Source organism: Ambystoma mexicanum, chromosome 1q (assembly GCF_040938575.1).
Source record: "Ambystoma mexicanum isolate Mex_15411 chromosome 1q, UKY_AmexF1_1, whole genome shotgun sequence".
NCBI lineage: Eukaryota > Metazoa > Chordata > Amphibia > Caudata > Ambystomatidae > Ambystoma > Ambystoma mexicanum.
In genome coordinates, this window is record NC_090922.1 from 234236553 (window position 1) to 234260884 (window position 24332).

At 47.5% G+C, this 24332-nt stretch overlaps 1 protein-coding gene across 3 annotated transcripts in view; it reads right to left on the minus strand.

The window, feature by feature from the left end:
• Positions 1 to 406: 406 nt before the first annotated feature.
• LOC138526959 (T-cell-interacting, activating receptor on myeloid cells protein 1-like) overlaps positions 407 to 24332 on the minus strand; it is a 234722-nt gene continuing 210796 nt past the window's right edge. For 2 of the 3 annotated variants that reach the window (XM_069637914.1, XM_069637895.1), the window contains exons 5-6: positions 6979 to 7296; positions 407 to 4241 (exon numbers count right to left, since the gene is read on the minus strand). In XM_069637914.1, the coding sequence (XP_069494015.1) occupies positions 4102 to 4241; positions 6979 to 7296 (458 nt within the window). In that variant the 3' untranslated portion in view covers positions 407 to 4101. The remainder of the gene's footprint in view (positions 4242 to 6978; positions 7297 to 24332) is intronic. The other variant, XM_069637904.1, reaches the window with a different exon arrangement.

The following is a 24332-nucleotide window of genomic DNA, read 5'->3' on the forward strand; positions in this document are numbered from 1 at the left end:
AGATATTGATCAGGGATGTCATTTAGGGGTCACCAGAGGTCGCAACTGCAACCTCTGAGGTCTCCCTTGCGACCTCAAAATAAAAAATGCAAGCTCCTGCGCTCTGGCCAGCACCATGTGGCTCTTTACTTCTTGAGTGGCAGGCTTTCTTGTTCAGGCCCCTTTAAAAAAAAAGAAGAAAAATAAGAACAGGAATGCCATAACACTTTCATCTCTGACCCTAAATAAGAAAGAATAGGAATACCAAATAATGTGTCTTTCTGGAATTCTATACAATAATTGCCAGACTCATTAAAGGTATATTTCAGGCACACTTCAGGGAGTGAGTCACTGATTTAGTCTGTTCTTAAACGCCTCAACTCAGCCTTTCATACTTATGAGGTCGATAAATGAGTACCAACACAGGTTTGGTGATATTGGGTGTATATTTTTTCTATATAAAGCGCTTAAGCGTAAGTGCTACATAATAACACATCATTATCATTTGGTCATGGGCGTCTGCTCGCATTCGCAGTCATTTGCTAATATGGGCCTATACACAATGATCTTGATGAAACATATGGCGATCCATTCTTGTATGAAATGTACATCACATTATAGTGATATCGTAACCATATTTTTCGTAGAGTACAATGCTATGTGATGTCACTTCCTGTTTTGTCAACTGGTGAAAAGTCGTGTTCCATCGCTTCCCGTGATATCACCTTGGGGTGGGGTAAAATGACATCACTTCCTGTGATGTCACCAGGGGGTCAAGGGTCGTGTGATGTCACTTCCGCTACCACTGGCATTTTGGTGAAATGCCGTCTCTGATATTGCTGAACACCCACGCCCAATTTATATATTTTTCTAACCGTCCCAAAAAATGTGCAGGAAATAACGCAGCGAAAAAACACCCTGCGATGAAAGGACGTCATACCATTAGCATGTATCATAGCAGGTAGGGCAGTTTCTAGGCAATATGGCGCCATGGGCAAACAGCTAAAGTGCGCCCCCACCAACTTACGCACAGCTCCCTCAAATGCTGCAAACTTGCCCCTGCACGGAGTCTCTTCCCCGAGGCATACCCAACATTAGTGTAGCCCTCTTGACTCAGACATATCATAGCAGAAGGTACAGCTTCCGCAGCTATGGGCCCAATGACCTGGGGGTGGCAAAAGCAATTGTGCATGCTGGCTCCCCACACAGTTAAAGGCCTTGCCCCAGCCAGATCCACCTCTAACCCCCAAACACTGCAATATATTATTCACATCACCCATACATCTCAATCGTTTTGAGCCGCCCAGGTGAATAAAATCAGATTTAGCATAGAGAGCCTGTTGAAATCTATGGATGGTATTTGCCGGCTGTGTTTACGAACTGGCTACATTATGGATGACATGCGCCAAAGCTGTCTGAGTTGCGAGGTTTGCTGTTAGGAAACGATGATACCTTGCATGTGATGATGCTGTGAGTGAGACAAAGCACAAATCAGCATGTGGTGCACATTGCACAAATGATCAACATTATGTATACATATAGTGCAGACATTAAAACTGTGTATGAAAACGTTTTTTGGGTATGCAGTAGGGTGTATTGTAGGCTGGAAAAAGGCCTGACATTTTTCAGGTGTTAGCCAGCCACATGGGGCTTGCAATATGTTTTCAGGAACTGTTGGGAACCGACAACCAATACCAGTAATTGTCCGATAGGGCTGAGTTCTGACACTTACCCGTGCCACCCCCACCAAGTAGGTAACATACAACCTACCAGACAGAGAACCAGCTTGTTATAGAGTAGGAGGCCTCCAAGATCCTGGGAGAGATGAGAGCATTCCATCCATCTTGTTCCCCATTTCTGTGCGTGCAGCACAACCTTTCCTGATCCCCTTCTACTGCCTGTTCCCATCCTCTCCATCTAACATCATTTCTTTTTTTATTCCATTCTGTATTCCTTTCGTTTTTTGTTTAATCCCCTGGTTTCCTTTATTGTTGTTTTTCATTTGACACTTGATTTGTTCTCTTCCTCGTTAATTGCCTTTTGTTTTCCATGCAATGTTAACTTTCTTCCTTTCCCACCTCTTTTCTTTCTTTTTGGCATTCTTCTACATTTTCTTTCTGCGTTTTTGTCCTTTCATTCCTGTGTTCATGTTCTTTGCCCTTTTCCACACACTAACCCCACCCTTGATCTAGCCCTTTTCCACACACTACGCCCCCCCCCCTAGATCTATCCGATAGATCAAGGGTGGGGTTAGTGTGTGGAAAAGGGCAAAGAGGAGGACCTCATTTTCTCCCTAAGTTTGTCCAGCACCCCAAATTCCCCCTTCACCCATCCTGCCTTTCTCTTTAGTTGTACTTGGATTCGGCTTTTACTGTCAGGTGTTTCAGCACCCACTCAGCCCTGGCAACCCCCTCCCTGTGGGGGCTAATGGTCCCAACTTGTCTAAGGCTGGCAGCGCCCTGCGAAAGCTTAGGGCCATTGAGGATGATAAAGAGGTGCGTATGCTTGTGGGAGGTGTCCTGCTGCAGGGAAAAGCAGGCTTCTGTCTTTTGTCCATGGTCAGTGCGCCGCTGACAACAGTCAGTCCATCACTGTATGTAGTCCGATACACACCTGCCCCTGAAGCGCCCCTCCACCACCACTCTCAACCACGGGGCGCCACCCCTAGAAACGGGTCTGATCGCGCGAACTGCACAACACTCCCGCATCAGAAGTAACTTCAGCAGATGCTGTGCTGCTGTGTGCGTATTCGGCATTCCATGCACTGTGTCACTGATATTTCACCACAATAAGTCTCACCCTGTAACAAACAGGAAATCTTCCCTTGGTACACAATGTCCTGTCTTGCATGATGCATCGGGACCTTCAGGTTTCTAGTCTGGAGGCCTGCTGTGTAACATAAAGGCCTATCTCAAAGCAGGAAGTTCTCAGTTGGAGTAGAAAATGCGACCTCGGGACCGGAAGTTCTTTTTATTGCAAGAAAGGCTGTATCATCTTATGTTTATCCTGCTCTTTTTCCTTCCCCAGAGGTCTGGATTCCCCGGGTGTGGTCACAATGTGCTGTGAGACTACTATGGAAGTGATTTGGGGCAGTATAAAAAAACTATTAACATAACAATGGAACAGGAAACCTCACCTTAAAATAGGGCGCATTGCCTTTTAACAGGACCTCTTTCCTTGTAACAAGAATACTGCAGTGAAAATCATTGTGGCGTGCACCTGTATGATTGGTGGTTCTAGCTGGTGGCTCCAAAAATAACGAACTGTTTAGGCTGTTCTATGTCAAGTGACGCCTCAAATGTCCCCAAAGATGCATCCCATTGGCTAAAGGTAAGCAATAAAGTGTGCACCCGCCATTGCAAGTGATAACCATCATTATAGCAATAAACAGAAAACAGGTAGATGATTCAAACAAAAAGGTAGGACCAAGCATATCAGAAGGCCACAAACATACAAAGGAGGGAATAATGACAGATCACTAAGGCAGATGTACAGTCATACACACTTACTATTTACCACTAAACATACCAATAGTTTTTGCTGCAATACGTCTATCTAAAGTGATACTTATGAGCAAAAGCCTATCATGAAAAATATTTGAGCAGGAGGGTGATGTGATATCACAATAAAGAACACAGGCTGGAGGTTCCCTCAGAGCTAAACACTGAAGAGTCTTTCAGGATTTTGTTTTTGCGATTTGTTAGCGTTTCAGTAGTTTGCGTCTACAAACACGGTGCTAGCATTACAAAACGTAATGAACATCCAGTGTACAGAGATTTCTCGCTCTAGTAAGGGAGCAAACATATGCAGTCTGAATGGAGCGTAACACGTCCAATTGATGACCAATTCCTAAAGGGTGGCCATTGCCTACAATAGCCGAAAGAACTTGCTTTAGTGTAGAACATGTGTTGTGCAATCTCGCCTCTCTGCAGTTCACAAACTACCATCCTAGGGAACTCTGTGTTGCGACATATTGTAATATAGTTTGGCTACAACATGTTGATGGCATCCCTTACAGCTTCGAGTCCCACTCTGGTCAACCTTTCATCTCACAATTATTTGGGAAAATATGGGTTCTACCCAACAGGAAGTACCCTGCTCTGGATGGCAGGATTTGTAGGCTTAGCTGCTCATGCGCTTGACTCCTCTCTCTTCAAAACATGCCTCAGCGACGAAGAGCAAAGCCAACAGCAGGACAAGAGCAGCCAGTCCAATCCGTACTAAATTTTCTGTGGAGAGATGGGCCACTTGCGGTCCGGGACCTGAGGTAAATAAAAGCAAAAGAGAACACAAAGATTTTAGTCTGGACTGATCACATAGTGAATACTGGCTTAAAGGGTACATCAGTACATTTCCTGACAGGTCAGTGTCTTTGAATTTGATAATAGAAGAGAGAGCTCTGCCAGAGGCTTTCATGTCACATGCAGACAAGAAAGTTCATCACAGTGGAACTCAGGATTCAGACAAGGGTAATCTATGAGACTGATAGGGTTAGAACGAATAACGGGGCTGGCTGTGTATTGCCGCTGATGCTGGGATTTTCTTTTAAAAGATTAAAGGAAGTAGTGTATTTATCTGTTTTTTGTATGCTCCTAGCTTGTTGCCCTGAGGTCGCTGCATCACCCTTAATGTATGCTCTAACTGCTCAGACAAGGCCTTTGGTCTCATTGAACGATGCACAAAACTCCAAACTACGTTTTGCTTTCAAAAGCAGAGAAAACTTGAGGGACCACCTTGTTCCTTGTTAACAGAGGATAGACATTGAACAATGTAACCATACAATGTAACCATACCAGCCAGAAGTAGTGTGTACTGCAAACATACCCAAGAACCACAGACAGTGAAGTGCATAACCATGATATTGAAGAGGAATTAGGCAAACCTACCAACCGTTGTATTATTTGTACCAGCAAAAATGTCTACACAGGGTTGACCTCAGGAGCAGTTGATATTCGAATTGGGGAAGCCCGCTAAGGTGTTCCATTACAACATATGCACGCGCTTCTAGTCACACACATTTTTTCCAATATTGCCAATGGGATACGGACTGAGATCTCATTTTACCTGACCAGAGAGAGTTCTATCTAGTGTAAGTGATCTTCAATAGATCTCCCACCTAGGCACCTATAAAGAAGGGCTCAATGGAGCAATTTTTGGGCAATTTATGGGTACACTTTACTAGCAAAATCCCATTGATGAAATGTATTGTATCTCTTTCTGCATGACACGATCTTGAATTTTGACCTGCAGTTCACTTTGTGTAATATTTATGATCACAACACTCTGTATGCGAATTTCTGTATCTGCAATTGTTTCCATATTCAAAATAAAATGGGTAGGGCTCATGTAAACTCTGCACCTACTGTCTAGATAGCATACACAAACAAATTATACCTGTTCGCTCAAATGATTTTGAATGTTTACAACTAAACGTATGACATCTGATATTTATGGGTACAGAAACATCTGTCGCAATATGTGACCTAAAATTGGTTCTGTATCTTCTAGAAACATTCACAATTAAGAAGGCTTTCCTACTGATCCGTGCCAGCAGTAGGCACCCACATAGTAATTTAACCACATGAAACATGCTTTTGTAGCCCTACAGATTCGTTACTAAATTGGCTGTATTTTTTAATCTCTTAAACCTGCAAACCCCAGAATGAATAAATTAACCCTAAAATCTCAAGCCATTTAGTCAGGATGAAGACTGTGTCACATATGAAATGTGGGCAATTACCCAAACATAGTTGACTCATTATGGAATCAACATTCTGCATACAAACTTAAAAGACACAATAAATATTGGATGCCTTTGTTATAATTAATACACGAGTGACAAATGTTATACCCGAGAAGGTTCGTATATTTTTTTTTCTTGACTTTGTCTACATGGGTATATCTATTTATATGTGTTTTTGCTGTAATCACTTGGCATGGTGGTGTTGGGTTATTTAGGTAAGGAAGATTAGGTCTTTACATTTGATTTATTTTCATATTTTATTTCAATTTACCTATAAATACCTTTTATATGAATAGATGGCTTGATACACTGTTGTCTTCTATTTCCTTTAGGTTGCTTACATTTTGTTTACTTCCTTGTATGTCTATGATTGATCCTTTCGAGAACTTCCTGTTACACTGCATGCTGCACTGGCTCCCACTGGGTGTTAGAGAGGTATACTCCCTTATCCTGCTTAGAGGACTGTCAGGAGGGACAAAGGTGTCAAGGGCCACCTAGTCGGAAAGGCCCGATATGGCACAGCCTGTGGTGTCTGTTCTGCTTTTCTAGTTTTTATAACTTCAATAAGCGCTGTTATGGAGGCTACAAATAGTATAAGGCTAGTAGCTCAGGATATTCACAAGCCTTGTACAGCTCCTAGGAACCACTGGAGCTCCCACGATGCTAGGGATAGAAGAGAGGTGCGCCATTGGTACAACTCTGGATTCTAGATGCAAGCTTGGTTTCTTTAGTGCGAGTAAGCTTAGGGGCCTATCCAGGTATTATGCTAAGTGCACACGAAACAGTATATTTGTAGGAATATACTTTATTAAAAAGAACCCACAGGACGCAATGGTCTGCTGGTGGAGGCATCAATCCACAACTGACCCTGGCGTCCTTCTCGAACTCCTCAGGGTTCGGAAACAATGCCGGAGCTTACATCATAACACCAGGTTAAAAGTTTGAGTTCAATAGTTGGATCAATATCAGTTTGCAGGTCTCTGGATTGTCTATGAGATGCCATCTAAGTCCAGTCAGCTGAACCATTATTATGCATGGTGATGCTGGTTGGATTTGTGGAAAAGCTGATGAGATTCTAAAGAGGAGGACACCCTCCAAGTGAGCATAACCTAAGATCAGACAGATAATAATAAGCAACAGTAACATGGGGTGTATAGCGCATACTATGCTCTATCTAGGTTCACAGCAACTTATTTTACATTACTTAAACCATTTTCCCTTGTGGCAAGTTTTCCCCAGGCATTGCAGGAGCTCACCGTTTATACCTGGAGCTGAGTGAGGGACCAGCACGGACTGAACACCAAGCGTGAGGTCCTCCTCTGCCTGGTACAAGCAGCCGTATCTCTCTTGTGGGCCCAGAAACCACTCAGTGTCAGTGACGTTAAAGAAGACGTGCATGGTCCTCCCATGATGCACAGGTGACCTCTGTCTGGCAAGGGGTTCCTGCTCCCCTTCTCTGAACAAATAGAACCAGCCAGCTCCCGATGCAGCAGGAGTGGCGGAGCAGTTCACTGCCTTCGCCTGCACTTCTTGGAAAGACTTCACTTGGTGCACCGTTGGCTCAGAGGGTACACCTATGGAGGCAGAAAGAGGAATCGGAAAGGAAGCAGTCAGTGTGGTGGTTAGTTGCAAAATTCTAACAATTGAACATATCCTCCCTCTATTTTCCATGAGGTTTGCCATATTGGTCATCTTTGCCCTTCGGTAGGAAAGTGAAAAGGACCTCAAACCTTTAGGGACTTGCTAGCTTAATATCAGGACTGCGACCAAACATGCGCCAGTAAATTGGGACTGCACTAACAATGGTGGGAGGAGTAGTGCTCTTGTTACTGATGCCCTGGATATCAAAGAAATAATGAAACAGAGCTTGTTGGGTGTTGTGACTGAGTGGAACATGGAACGTGGCCGAACGGAATACAGAAGGGGTTCTCGAGGAAGGAATGGAATGGGGAGGAGGGAGAGGGCGGCGAGAGAGGTACGGTTGGCAGTTAGAGAAATGCAATAAAGGGATAATGAGACAGGCAGAGTCTTGGAGTCATTCCTAATGATATATTGGGTGCTTATATGTATCTGGTGCCAGAATACAACAATTGCCGACGAGGAGATGACCCACGCAGCCAACTAAAAAAAGAAAAGCGACAAGACTAGAGAAACAGTGACAGCCTGCAGAGGAGGCTAAGAGAAGCACACAGCCTGTGGAGGTGGCTAATCGTATTGGTGGAAAGATATCGAGGGACGAATGAGTGACTTGAGGAGGAGGTCGCGATTAAGATTGAAAAAAAAGGGATACAAACAGGGTGAAGGAAAGAGCTGCCGGAAGAAGCCGAAACCGGCAACTGAGAAGCTGATTAAAAGAATGGTTTGCTGGCGAACAATTGAAACAGAGCAAGCAGAACAAAGGTAATGCGAGGAAAGCTGCGAGCGCCACCAAGTAAGAAAGAAGCAGCAACTACGGAAGCGGTAAGATGCGCTGCATAGTCAAGTCCACAAAGGTAATCGAGCCCCAAACAACAAAAGATACACTAAGCTGTGATTTCTTTGACTGTCATCAGACTGCAGCGTACATACTTATAAACATTAGTAACATTAATAGTGCACTGCTGCGCAAGCATTTGTTAACTGTTTAAAAGTCGCACTACTCACTGGTGCATGAAGATAGATCCAGATTCCAAATCAGTATTGAGGTCAGGACGCAGCAGCACGTAACTCCAATTTTAGAGGAAAGGACCCAAACAAGTAAAGAAACGTGCAGCCATATTGGTTTCCGTTGGTGACACAATGAACGTTGTCATAGCAATGCAACGGGGAAAAGGCATTTCTGCTGTTGCAACACTGACTATATAAAGTGAACGAGTCTTAGTGCGCCATCACAGCGCGAAATCAATCTAGTTAGCTAAGGCAAATAAAGACTGCACAAACCCAACGGTGCAATCAAAGAAATAAATAAAAACAAAAGTACCATAACAACATGCATAGTTAATAAAGGTATAAAGGCTACACACAGAGAATAATCAAACCGCACAGACTGCCAAATTGATATAATCAATAAATCGCCTCAAGAGGAGCGACCATATCTAAATGACACCTGAGAGCAAATACTGACATTTATCTACCACGTTTAAAGTAGCAAAGTGCACACAGATGCAAGAAGCAGGAAAAGACAGGTAGACATGTCTTTTAGTAATGCAAGTGGAGATACAACGCTAACCCAAAACATGCTTGGGACACCTACAAACCCAGTTAATTACTTACGCCACCCAAACCCATTCAGCCTGGAGCCACAGGATGATCAAGGACAGTGTTGGCAAGAGTGGGTAGATGAATTTGAGGAATTCCTGGGGGCAGTAGGAAATCAGGATGCCCCGAATAAGTTAGGCATTTTCATACATTTTGTGGGGAAGGAGGTGAAAAGCGTCATTAAGGCCATACCAACTCAAGAAAAAACAACATATCAACTTTGATTACTGCCATTAGCGGACGATTAGTAATCCATCCCAATAGAGATTATGAGCGCTACATATTTAACCAATGCATGCAGGCACCACATGAAACCATTGCGCAATTTGTTATTACGACTACAAAGGAAAGCAACATACTGCGAATTTGCAAGCTTCAATGACGATGAGGCAATTAGATTGAGAGTAATTGAAGGATGCATTATATCACAATTTCGAAAACATCTCCCTCTAAAGGATGTCCTAGAACTGGAAAGATTATATGAGAGAGTCGATACACAAGCAGCGAATATTAAAAATCCCCAAAAAATAGATACCATTGCCGCTGTGGGACCAAACATGCAAGGACAGCCACGATATTTAGGCATGTCACCTCGCCATGATACGTGGAATAACATTCGTAGAAGTCCGCCAGAAAGACAATGGGCCTCATTAGGAGTTTGGAGGTAGCCATGCCGTTTTTAGCAGCATGGCTACCCCCAAACCAGGTACCGGGTCCGGGTCCCAAAAATAGGGAATTACCGGGACATGCCGACTTTAACGGACCCAGTACATCCCCATTCCCATTAATGGGAATGAGGAGGATGCTAACAGGCACATTAATGACGGGCCCGTTGTTAGCATCCTGGACTGCTAGCGGGTCCCGTTCTGCACATCTGGTCTGGCCAGGCGGGCTGCAGACATCGTAATGTGGCGGCCGGGAATGAGCGGTGCCGGTCCCTTACCGGCACTGTTCATTCCGCGGCCGCCTTTGTTGTAATGAGGCCCAATGTTATCGATGTGGATTTGAATTTCCACATAAAGGCCAATGCCCAGCCCTTGGTCAGATGTGCATGCGGTGTGGCCAAGAAAATCATTTTCAGATTGTGTAGCGAGAAAGCCCCATTGCTAGCAGCATACAAGTCCAATATACAGATATTGCCGAATAGGAAATATGGCATGAAAAAAACCTCCAACACAAAGTCATACCAGGAGAGAGACAGCATACGGCCTAACCTTAATAGGACTGCAATAATGTATCAAACACAGCCAGGATTTATTAGGGGAATGGAAAACATGCAAATCGAAACGTCTGAACGTGCAATACAAGAACATGATCAAAATATATAGTCATATCAGAGGGAAAGTCAAGAAGAAGAAAGAGAGACACCGTTGGGAGATCCTTATGAGAATCCACCAATTGAAGAGGAACAATAGTTTAGTTTAGTTTATTTATTTGCAAAGCGCACCTAACCCTGGGGTAACTGGGCCTGTGAACTTAGGACATGGTTACAAGACATTCAGAGACAACATACAGAAATAATAAAGTGGCAAGCCGACAAGAGTTACAGGTTCGGCGGCATACATGTTAATACAGGTAAGTGCTCAAAATAGAGTTGCTGATGGTAACAGTTGGTCTCTGGCGCAAGTGTGGGTAGGTGGCTGTTAACAGGCCTTGTTTGCTAGCCAAATCTTTACTTTGGGCCTCATTACGAGTTCGGAGGTAGCCATGGTGCTATTAGCGCCATGGCTTCCTCCAAACCCGTGTCCGGGTAGTCGGAATGGGGGCTTACCGGGTTATTCCAACCTTGGAGGACCCGGTAACTCCCCATTCTGAAAACCAATCCCCATTCCCATTCGAGCCCCCATAGGGCTCAATGGGAATGGGGAAGGAGCTAATAACGGGCCCGCAAATAGCGGGCCCGTTATTAGCTCCCTGGTCCCTTAGCGTCTCACGCTAAGGGTGGCTGGTAAAACCAGCCAGCCTTAGTGGGACCCGCTAAGGGACCTCGGAATGCGGCGGTAGGGGGTTAACGGCACCGGCATCCTTACGGGTGCCGTTAACCCCCTACCGCCGTACTCGTAATGAGGCTCTTTGTCTCTGAAGGACCATAAAGATTGTTCAGTTCTGATCAGGAGAGGGAGGGAGTTCCAACATTTGGCAGCCAGAACTGGGAAGCTAGCTCCTCCAGCAGTTTTTAAGTTAAACCTCGGGATGCTGAGACAGTGTGAGTATACAGATCTGGTGGGTCTGGCTGGTTAATTTCTGGAAATTTTGTCAGACAGGTATTTTGGTGCAGTGTTAGAGAGGCATTTGTGCATGATAGCAAGAGTGCGGAGCACAATTCTGTCGTGAATCGGGAGACAGTGAGAGTCCCGTCTGAAGCTTGAGATGTGGTGGGACCTGGGTATGCTTAATGCTGCCCTCAAGGCTTTGTTCTGTAGACCTGTAGTCTGTTAAGATTTCACTCTGAGGAACCTAAGAATAGAGAATTGCAATAATCTAACTTAGATAAGACTAGGGCCATAGCTAGTGTAATGCAACTGTTAGGGGACAGGTAGGATTTGCATGCATTAATAAGTTTATTAGTGTAGGCAGTATTGGAGGCAGTGGCGCTCTCTTGTTTCTTGAGTGAGAGGGTAGAATCTAGATAAACTCTGAGGGTCTTGACCTCCTTGGCAACCTTAATGTTGTTACCGTCAATGTTGAATGACATGTAGTGGGGGTCAAGTTTGTTTAAGCGCGCTTGGGTATATCATGCGGCTCAATATCAAGAGTATGATATAGTAGGGAATACGTTAGACTCATCCATGATACCTCTGATGATAGTATCGCTCTGAAGGTAACAGTACATATAGGGGGACAACCTACACCATTTCTTATTGACACGGGAGCCACTGTAAACGTGGTGAGTGAGAACACCTATGAGGGCATAGCGAGCATACATCCTTTGCAACCATCACAAGCCCAGATTTTCCAATGGGGTGCAGTTCAGCCCCTAATATGTAAAGGACAATTTTGGAGTGACCTAGTTCACAGTGGACAATGTGTTTCCGTCAGCATGCACGTCATAGACAGCCCAGCGGTGGGAAGGTGCCTCCTCAGCTGCAAGACCGCTACTGAGTTACAACTTATTGATATTCAGGGGTTTCCTCCACAAACTCATGATTTGCAAGCCTTATCAAAGAAGGAACTAGATATTGATGGACTAAAAATACCTTTCCAAAGCTATTTCAAGGTGTTGGAAAACTGAAAGACAATGGGCTTCATTACACGGTAGGAGGTAGCCATGGTGCTTTTAGCACCATGGCTACCCCCTTACCGCATCCCGGGTCCGGGTTCCTGAAATAGAGACTTACCGGGTCATTCCAACCTTGGACCTTGGAGGACCCGGTAAGTCCCCAATCCGGGAACCATTCCCCATTCCCATTCGAGCCCCCATAGGGCTCAATGGGAATGGGGATAGAGCTAATAACGGTACCGCAATTTGCGGTACCGTTATTAGCTCTGAAGTCCCTTAACGGGTCCCGTCCCCAACACCTGGTCAGACCAGGTGTGAAGGAAGGGACCCGCTAAGGGACCTTGGAATAGGGTGGTAAGGGATTACCGGCACGGGTGCCTTTACCGGTGCCTGTAATCCCTTATCACCTACCGTGTAATGAGGCCCAATGTCATACATCTACACATTGACACTACTGTTCGTCCCGTCCCACAACATCCCAGACAAATAGGATTTCATCTCCAGGCAAGAGTATCTCATGAGTTACAGCAATTACTTGAAAATGATATCATTGAGAGATGAGTATTTCCTTTGGTGGTGGTACCCAAGGTGGATGGGTGTCTTCGCCTATGTGTAGACATGCGAATCCCTAACATTGCGATACAAAGAGAAAGACATCCTGGGCCCAATATTGAGGATATGATAATTAGACTCAACCAAGCTACCAAGTTTTTAAAACTGTATTTGAATCAAGGATACCATCAATTAGTAATTGATCCTACATCTAGGCCCATCACCACATTCACTACTCATGAAGGTCTTTTCCGTTACAAAAGCCTTAATTTTGGTATCTCTTGAGCGGCTGAAATATTTCAGGAAACAATAAGGCGACTCATCACACCTGTTGTAAACGCCTTCAATTATAGTGATGACAACCTAATATTTGGTGTTACTCTGGATCAACATGATGAGGCACTGAGACAGGTTTGCACTATCCTGCAAGACAATGGTCTTGTGCTAAATGGCCCAAAGTGTACCATCAATAGACACAGCCTATGTTTCTTTGGTCACATATTTTCTGACAAAGGGATCAGAGCAGATCCGGATAAAGTGAACGCCATCATGAGTCTGAAGGCCCCACAAGATGTGACAGAATTGCAGTCTTTCTTGGGAATGGCAGGTTATTGTGCCCGTTATCTCCCGAATTACGCAATGCTGACCAACCCGCTCAGACAAATGCTTAGGAAAGACTCTGTATTTACACGGGATGGAACCTGTCAGGCCGCCTTTAATGCAATCAAGAGTGGACTTACCAATAATCACCAACTTGCATACTTCAATCCTGACTGGGATACTGAGATTAGAGTGGACTCTAGTCCGCTTGGCCTGGGTGCCCTCCTGGCTCAGACGGATCCAAAAGGAAAGCATGACAGACACATCATGGCATACGCCAGCAGAGCCTTGAATACCATTGAGCAGGCGTATTTGCAAGCTGAACGGGAAAGCCTCATTTGCAGCGAGGGAGATACGGTTGGCAGTTATAGAAATGCAATAAAGGGATAAGGAGACAGACGGAGTCTTGGAGTCAATTCTAATGATATGTTGGGTGCTTATATATATCCGGGGCCAGAATACAACAATTAGAGCTTGTTGGGTTCTCTAGTAAGCATCCCCGGCCTGAGCTGATGTCCCTCCAACAACTTTTGCAGCGACTGACCCACTCTAACAGTTGGCCTACCAATGCTCCATTCTTACGTAGCATGGAGCATCACAGTAACCATTGCATTCGTTGTCATGTACAGACTCATTCCACATTCCACATTAGCACCCAATCAGGTGCGCCAGAACTCAGCCTTGGATTCCTGCTAAAAGACCATGTTCCCTCCTGCTGGCCGACGCCTTCCAGCCTAGCCCTCTATGACCTGGCCTTCCCTTGATGGGTCCCTGCTGCTTTCCCCCCGATTACACCCACTTCCCGCGCAACCCTCCACCCCTCCCCTTGCACCCTAAACCACCTCCTTACCTCTTGCACCACTACACATGCAGGGTGTCCCCGTAGCCTTGTTTGGCTTCCTCGCCTTTCACAAGCAGTGCCTGCCAACTGCATGGAAAAGAAAGAGGCGCTCTGTGTGCAGCTCTGACTTTTTTCTCCATGGCAACCATTTTTTTTTAAAATACATTTCCACAGGCTATTCACTTGCCATAGTCCGTGGAATATTTCTTATTACTAGCACTTAACACTCCAACGATTTCAGCGGAGTTCTTCTAGCAATAATGACACAGCCCTTATACCCGGTATTGAAGAAAACTATGATTCTCACAAGTGTGCTGCGCCACTTAAATAGGTAAACTTCAGCCACAAATGGTTTATGGTCTTCGTACTCCTTTATTAAATCACAAAGCCCATTACTGAGACCCGTGTTTCGGCACGTGCCGTGCCTTTTTCAATCAGGGCAGTCTTGATTCGTTTGTTCATTTACATATGACCTGAAAGGTCTAAATTCTCTGGTCTCATTGATGTCAAGGGTTAAATCCCATCTATAAAAAGTTCCATGTTAGCCTGCGTGCGTCGGCAAAACTGTGGCTCGGTATTGTTGCATAATTCATTCTCACGTGTGCGCGCGCGCGCACAGACAGATCTGCCTATTTTTTACAAAATGTTTAGAAATTATAACTGTGCAAACCGCTGCCCGGAAAATAATGAGAATGGCAGGTTATATATCACATAGTCCTTGCAACTGTCTGGTTTCTGATAATGACAAATAGTAGATCAGTCCATTTTTTAATCTGAGTCATTCTGTTCAATTAATTTCCCTTATAAAGATCTTTTAATAATATGGGCCTCATTACACGGAAGGCGGTGGACCAAGGTGCTATTAGCACCTTGGTCCATGCCGGTAAAATACCGGCACCGCCTTGGCAGAAAGGGGATTTACCGCCCCATTCCAAGGTTGGAGGGGCGGTAAATCCCCCTTCCACCATTGCCCTTCCCCATTCCCATTTCTGCCCCATAGGGCTCTATGGAAATGGGGAAGGCGCTAATTACGGCACCGCAATTTTGCGGTGCCGTAATTAGCTCCGAGGTCCCTTAGCGGGTTGGATTTTAACGCCTGCAAGAAGCAGGCGTTAAATCCTCCAACCCGCAAAGGGACCTCGTAGTACGGCGGTAAGGGTTAACGGTCACCGTTGCCATTAACGGTGACCGTTAACCCTTACCGCCGTCCGTGTAATGAGGCCATTTGACTGTACTGTGATCTAATCTAGCGCCAAGATACTTACGGGTGTGGGTGCTATCAACAAATGTAATAAATAAATACATGCTCATTTTCAGATTCCCAAATAACAATGGGCCTTATTCTGAGTCTGGCAGTAGTTCGGTGGTAATTCCACCAAATTATTACCAAAAAAATCAGATACCGTTACCGCCACTTGGTCCCGTGGGTTCATCACGGGATTACAAGTGGTCATAGGGCGGTGTTAGTTTCCATTTATATGGACTCCATTGGGCATTTTTGACACAATTACCACCGGCGGAATTACCTGCTGATTACATTCTGCCCATTTTTCGTAGAGAAGTGTGGGATTCACCTCCAGTATCATGTTCTCTGCAGCAAGGGCACGTTGAGAGAGCAGATTTAACAAGATACCAAACATAGTTTTACAATGTCAGATATTGTATACATGGCTGAAACCCCCTCTTAGTCTATTGATGATGTTGCCTCTGTTTATAAAGAGCTGGCAAGCACATGTGCTTTTTGGAATTTGGCAGGTCAATTTACCAGAGAGCAACTCATAGGCCCTCATTACGACCCTGGCGGAAAGGGAAAAACGATGGCGGAAATGCAATACCGCCATCGAATAGCGCTCGGTGCGACTATGACCCGTCACCGCAAAGTACGAAGCCATTAGCGACACCGTAGTGAACGCCAACGCTAACTGCACTAAGCACGCGCGCGCGCGCCATGCCAAACCGCAAACACCACCATGGTGCAACGGTACGCCAATTCCGACCCTAGCGGACATGTACCTAACGCCATCAGGCATGGCGGAATGGACCATTCCGCCATGGCGAGAAGTCCGGCATCGCGAATCAACCGTAAACGGCCCCACTGAGTGCCTGTACACCGCTCCCTGCCCACAAAGTACAACTCCCTGTAGGTGCAATGAAGTCACAATGCAACCATTGAAATGTACAAAGCACCCATGCATGCCAACGAACAAAAGAAACACAACAGGGGCCAATGGGAGCTGCAGGGCACCGATGGCACGAATACAGAAGCCATCCCAATGGACATGACCACAGTCCCCCCCCCCCGAAACGCACGCAAACACAGGCACCTGTGACCAGCAACATTCCGAAAATAACAACATTCCACCAGTCCACCTGGCTGACCGCCATCTGTCACACAAAACCCAATCCCCCGCCCCTGAGCATGACAACATCCAAACTGTCATATAGGCAGCCCCCATCCCTGACCTCACGGGCTCAGTAGGCAAACGCGCCCAGCACAGTACCACGCAACTAAACCCCGAAGCAGGAACCCAATGCAGATCTCCTCACAATACATCGCCCCACATATAGGCACATGCCACATCACTTGCAAAGAAAAACGCTACACGGCCCAAATCAGAATAGAAATTTAATGCACAACAAAATCACCAAGCCCATACAGCCATCAGGCCATGAACTCCAAAACACATTTCACCATTGTGGGCTGCATCCGCAAGAAAAGACCAGCCACTACTTGTGTGACGCCCTGTCCCATCATGGTACACAGAGCCACAATCACGTACGAAAAGGCAAAAAGGAAGCGCACACAACCGCAGGGCCGTCCCAATGGGGAGGCACTAGTCCAGCTGAAAGGCCGAAATGTTGCTCCGAGCCACCAGTACTGCGTAAGGGCATGTGGGCCACTGGCGATCGTCCCATAAGATCGTAATGCTGCTCCACCGATTAACACGAAGCAGCAGGTGTCGGGAGTAAAATCCATCTGCAGGAGTGGCATACAGATGGCAGTGGCAAAAGGGGAGGAGATACCTGTCAACCAAAAGAAAAGAACAAGAACAGAATGGCCATCAGAACTACATTCGAACAACTCACTTCAATGAGCACACGAAATCCACAGCCATATGCATGCCAGCCCACTCCAAAGGATCATCAACACCCCAAAGCCACTTGCGACTCATAACCATCTATACCTAGGTGTAAACACCATCACGAACGAGTGTACCTGTGCATGCGTCTGCCAAAACAGAATCCATCAGATGGGAATGTTAACGTGCATGGACACAAGTGTCTGAGGGCGCGTCGAGACAGGGAGGGCTCAACAAGGCCAGATAGACGATGGTCCCACTATGGCAGCCCTGCATCACATAGCGTAGGGGAGGCGGATAGATCCCAAGAAGCCCTGTACATGGCAAACTCTGCACCAAATCACCTGCCCATGCATCCATTCATCATTCCCTCATCCCGGGATCAAAACGCCTGAATTATTACTCACATGACATTAGAAACGTCCATTGAGTCTGTGCGTAATGCAGCCTGCTACATCCACAGTGCCCCAGCCCGTAAATCCAGTGTTGTGAAGTAACATGTATTTGGGAATGGCCGGCCTCATCGCCCACGTAGCTATTGCGCATCCCAAACTATTCATATCAATCATTGCTCCCTCGCCATGGGCCCTGTCTCAAGGACATAGAACAATAGAACGTTACATTTGCAGTCAGACCTGTGGGCATCTCCTCGCCGCTAGCTGGAAACCGAAAGCGCCGCCCTTCGAATTCCTCATTTGCAACATCACGTCGAAAAGGCATCTGTGGCCGTTTGAAATCACTAATTATTCCATCGAGTGCGGCTGTGTGTGAAAATGGCAACTGCCTTCACCCACAAATGGGACGCCCCGCCCGTCGTTGCAACTCGGTACAGTGATGCATGAGGGCCCACCGTTACTCGAGTACTACGTTCCACTGAGCCTTCACAAGTCCGTTCGCGACTGCACAGATAGTATGGGAAACAATGGGACCACAGCAGAATGAACATATCAACCAATCTTACACGCCCATCGGGTACAAATACATGATTGCAATAGCAAGATACCATTACCCGAATTGCAGCGTAGTGCGCGGGACGTGCTCGGCCAAAGGGGAGAGCCGTTTGCACAGGTGGAATCAATCACCACAGGTGGAGGCCATACAGCCTGAAAACACATAAATTGCACAGCCAGTCTCCTCCCACAACCACAGCGAAATGCTACCGGCAGGACTCGCGATGTTGGCCCTGGGGGACCTGATAGCACTGCAAGTGCTCCGACTCCAAGAAGAAGACGAACAACAACTACAACCAGCCGCACGGAGGAGACGCAGGAGGAGGAGGAGGCCAAGGCAGGGCCAGCAAGGCCCAGCAGCACAGCCACTACCACCACGCAGGCAGCCCGCAATCCCACGCCTCCGAGCACATCCGTTCAACCTCACTGATGAGCAGATCCACACCCTCTACCGTCTGGACCGGGACACCATAGCCGCCATTGTGGACATGACACAGGCTGACCTAGTCAGCATGATAGATAGCCCAACCGCAATCCCACCCCTACTGAAGGTGGTGTCTGTACTCCACTTCCTGGCCACAGGCACCTACCAGCACACAGTCGGACAGTTGCATGGCATATCACAGCCACTGTTTTCACGGACACTATTCCAAGTGCTCGATGCCCTCCTGCAGCACGCAGACGACTACATCTCCCTACCACGCTCGGAGCAGGAAATTACGAACACAAAAGTGGGATTCCATGCACTTGCCGGCATACCGGGTTGCATTGGTGCCATCGACTGCACCCATGTTGAATTGGTCGTCCCACATGCCATGGAGGCCCAGTACCGCAACCGAAAACAATTTCATTCCCTGAATGTACAAATGGTGTGTGACTCCAACAGGATCATTACGCATTGTTGTGCCCGATTCCCTGGATCAACCCATGATTCCATGGTCTTGAGGAACTCTACCATACCACGCTACATGGAGCGACACGCAGGGTACAGATCCTGGCTACTCGGTGAGTCTCATCTCATGCATGATGATGTGGGGTATGTGATTTGGCAATGTACTGGCAGGAAGGGGGGGGGGTGTGCGTACGTATCAATGGCATTCCACATCCTACGTTTATCGTCCACATACAGGTGATGCTGGATATCCACTGAAGAGATGGCTCCTCACACCAGTCCGGAACCCACGGGACCTGCATGAGGAGGACTACAACCATGCCCACTCACGTACCCGTGTAGTCATAGAACAGGCATTCGGCCTACTGAAGACTCGTTTCCGCTGCCTCAGCAGGTCTGGCGGGGCACTCCTGTACCGCCATGAGAAGGTTGCAAAGATGGTCATGGCATGTGTCATGCTCCACAACATGTGCGTACGTAGAAATGTGCCCATGCCCCCTGACGCTGAACTGCAGCCACCGGATGATGGTCATGATGAGGGTGGGGATGTGGCAGCACCTCAAGGAGTCTGCGAGGCACCGGAGGGCCGTGACATCCGTCAGCATCTCATTGATGTATGCTTCTAGCACTCACGCCTGGGGGCTGATACATGGACACGGGACTCGTGGCACTGCGTGTGTCTGGGACATGCACAATATGGACTGTACGCCTATGATGGCCTAGTACACAAAGATCAATGTCCACACATCTCATTGGGTGATCGTGCACTTTTTATGGCATATGTGATATCATGTTGAACACCCTATCGACCCGCCACCCAAGTGAGCCCAACACACCCCCTCCACCCTCCTACCTCCCACCCGAACACCAGTGTCCAAAGATGCTCATTGTCAGTGGCCTGTCGCTATTGCAAGCCCCCTCTGCGGGTATCAGGGGCACCCCTGCCTGTGGAGCGCAGGTTCCTCCCTGATCTACGTTGGGGGCTGCCCTGGACGGAACTTGCAACGGATGATGTGTCTGCCTGCTCACGTCCATGCATGTCCCTAAGGGTTTGCGAGAGCTCAGTGAGCACACGGCGCACTGCGGCAAGTTCGGCACATACGTCTTTGGACGTCGCATGCTGTTCCCCCCTCAGGCTCTCGGTGCTTCTCTCCATTTGGACTCTCAGGCTCTCGGTGCTACTCTCAATTTGTGCCCTTAGCGTCTCTGTACATCTCTCCATTTCTGCCCTAAGTGTCTCTGTTGATGTTTCTATGTCTGCCTTGGTGCCCCCACATTCATCGGCATGGTCCTTGAGGAGTGTGGCCATTTGCTGCTGTTGGACGATTAACTTGTCGAGGGACTGTTGCCTCTGCTGGGCCATGCCCATTTGCGGGGGTGTCACAGAGGGGCTGTTGTCCTCATGTTGCCTTGCCACAGGGCTTGGGGGGGATGGCCAGTCGTCGTCTTGTGGCTGCCCCTGCGTGGTATCCTCATGTTGTACGGGATGGGACAGACAGGGGGATTGGGACAGGTCATGGATGGATCTGACCTCGACATCCCCGTCTTCTGTGTCCGAGCATGCTGCCATCAATGGGGTGTCACCTATGGTGCTGCTGCCACCAGAGGCAGTGCCTTCTGTGGCATCCATTGGGGGGACCTGTGGTGGTGGTGTTGTGGCCATGCTGGCTGCTGGGGTGCCTGTTGATGTTCCCTCCTCTGTGCTACCACCTGATTTGTGCTGCTGCCGTGTCTTGATGCGTGCAGCTGAGGTGGAGGGTCTCTGGCCGTTGGTCTTGGCCCTCTTTGCAGGTGTGCTGGTAGGGGTGTCCTGTGGCTCGTCGTTTGGATCGGACCCTGTGGTGGAGTAAAGGAGGGCGAGGGTTATTGATGGGTCTGTGGGAATTGGAATGGCATTGTATCACATGCTTTGGGGTGGTACCTGAGGGTGATTTGGGTCGGGTCCTTGGAGGTGCTTTGATTTGTGTGTGGAGTGAGGGTGCAGTTGTTTGGCAGCCTGCAGTTTGGGTGTGCCTGCTGCACGTGTAGTGCGTGTATTAGGGGTTTTTAATTATTTATGTATTTATTGTGGGTTTTAACGTGCGCTATCAGGCCGATGTGTGTGGACCTTATCCTGGACATGTGTTTCTGTTGCACTATGTGGACGCATGGTGCTTCACATGGATGGACTGTGTGGCTTGTTATATCTGGCCCACCTACCTGAATCTTCGGATGTCTGCACTCCTTTCTCCATCCCTCCGACTCCCTCAATGCTCTCCATTCCGATGGTGGAGGCACAGATTTCTTCCCAGGGGGTCAACTTGATGGGTGATTCAGGACCTCCCCCGGTGGCTGTGGCAATGTTGCGGTTGGCAGAGAGTATGCTGCGGACGCGTATCCGCAGGTCGTCCCATCGCTTGCGGCATTGCTGTGGGGTGCGGGGTGCGGTCCCCACCGCACTTACCCGCTGTGCCACCAGAGCCCATATGGCCTTCTTGTTTGCAAGTGCCGTCCTGGTCATTTGCGTGGAGAAGACCACGGCAGCATTCTCCTGGAGGGTCTCTGTTAGCACGGTGAGTTCCTCACGGGAGAAGTGGACCTGCCGCTTGCGGTCGCACGCTTTCTTCGCTGCTTTTCCCATTTTTCTTGGTTTCGCTAGGGTGGTTGACGGGGTGGGGTGTGTCTCAGGGTAGTGTTTTTAGTGGTTGTGTGGTTTTAGTGTATTTATAGGTGTACGCCGGGATGTTTCCCGTTCCGGGCCCGTGTTTTAACTTCCGTTTCCGTATATTTCCGGCCACCGTACTTTGCGGTAGGCGCACACTGCGGTGACCGCTAGGAGGGGTGGCGGTATTGCACCTGGGGCCCCGTACGGCGGCGGTGTGGGCCGTTTTGGGGTCTTTTCCGCCATCGCGGACTTAGCACTTCCGCCATGCCGTGGTGCTCGTGCCCGATCGGTCGGAATGGGCCGCACTTTGCTCCTTCGTGCAATGGCGGAAACGCTATTTACGCTGTGGCGCTCCGGTCAGTCGATTTCCGCAAGGGTCGTAATGAGGGCCATAGTGCATTGTTACGACTCCAAATTGCTGGAAGCGCGATGTGTGGTTAAAGGTCCTGTGCTTCAGCCTGTAATCGCCATACCGAAAACAGTCACATTTCCCATCCACTCAATTAGAGAGGTCAAACACATGCAAGTCAAGGAAGAAGTGTGTGCAGTGTTATAAGCATGACAGCACTGGCCTACCCCGAAGACCCATGGATGAGGGCGAATGCAGATGCCCCTTCAATCCTAGACCAAGAGAACATGCATACGAGTGGTTCTGCTGTGGCAGTGAAAATCATCTTGCTAAGGACAGAACATGCCCAGCCATTGGCAAACAGCACATGGAATGCAACAAGATGGAGCGCTTTGCAGCAATATGCAAATGCAAGCCACACTGCCCCGTAGCAGCAGTACAAGATGACCTAGACATGGAAGAACCAATTGCACAGTCAGAAAACTAGGTCCTCTGTAATCATGATGATGCCCAACCTCGGAGAAAACCATTCTGCAATGTAGTCATTGATGGCGTTACAACAAGGCTCCTGGTGTATTTATTTCCAGGATGCAAGAAAAAAGTCTACGAGCCAAACAAATCGCTGAGTGCCTATGGCAGGCACCAAATTTATTACTGGGATACTGAAGAAGAAACGTACTCTTCAAAGTCAGATCCGCCTAAGTAAAAGTGTATATATCAGTCAAAGGACCAGCAGTACTAAGCTGGGATAATAAGAGACTCCTAGAAATCAAGTTTGATCCATATTCCAAGGAACAAGTGTTCTCTGTTCAGCACAAGTAGATACCGGACATCCTTGTTCAGCACACAAATGTGTTCCAGAAGACAACTGGTACCCTTCAACAATATGTCCATAGGGTCATCCTGTACCACTCACGGCACAGAAAGACCTCAGGCTTCTACTCGAGGACTTGCTACACAGCAAGATCATTGTGCCGATGGAAGCACAAAATGCCCGAGCCCAGTGGTCCTCATGAAAAAACAGGACAAGAATATAGTTACCTATTCATATCCTCTTTCCAATATCACAGCCTGGATCTTCTCGAAGTTAGACCACAAGAGTGAATGCCTCCAGGTCCACTTCCACCCAGACTCCAGAGCTAATAATGTTTTCATTACCCAGAGGGCACAAATCCACGTACAAGAAAGCCCTTCAGACTTTCGTCCACAGCTGCAGTCTTACAAAGACTTATCAACCTTCTTCGGGACATACCCAACGTAGCCTTCTTCCAAGAAAACATATTAATCTAAAGCTCGCGTTGGCCAGAGTCCTGCAGAAACTGGAGGATAGCATATTGACCATATCTAAAGGAAAGTGTCAGTAGTGGAGGCAGCTTTCGGTGCGGAGGTTAGGGGGGGCGGGATAATCAGGGCACCAGCAAGAGGCTGGGGCACACCTGGCGCCAGCGGAGATCCAGGAGGGGTGGCTGCCCCTCCCACTCTCCCCGAGCCCTGCCACTGAAAATGCAAACACGAACAATCAGAGCTGGAATGCCTTCGATACACCATTCCAGTGACTGAAATCCACTCGGAAATCTCTCTAAAGGATGTCATTGCCCAGGCAGCATGTCCCAGCAACAAAAAACAACTTTGCTCATTCATTGGCTTGACAGAATATTACCCAACGTTCATCAAAGCATTTGCTTCAAAGATGGAGTCACTCTGCCATCTTCTCAGAAAAGGAGTTTACCTATGCTTGCAGCGTGCCTCTGGGAGTGGGCATCCTGTTTTCTAGCACAATGTTCTGCACCATATGGGCAACCTGGATAGTGCCTCACACTATCACAATGCCCTGTTGCGTCGCTGGAGGGATGCCCTCAGACATTGAAAGTAGCAAGGGAAATCTCAACGACATGCCGGCCCATTCTGATTGCTGCTCCTCTGTTACCTTTCTTTGCATATTATTTTACGTAATTTAATTACAAGTTCACATCATCAGCATTTGTTTATATGACAGGGATTTTATCATTTTGGAGGAGGTGCAGATTTTGTTGTATGGGGTGTATGCTAGTATTTTGCCCTCTGCGCTATTTTGTCCAGCCTATGCCCTGGAAATAGGGTACACATTGAGTTCAGGGAGAGTAGAAAGTGTTCTATTTAAGCAATAATACCACATTCTGAGGGAATTAACCATGGCCAAGTTAAAACAGGCTATTACCATCTGGTATGGCCTGATGAACTGTGAATTATGGCACCAAGATGTAGG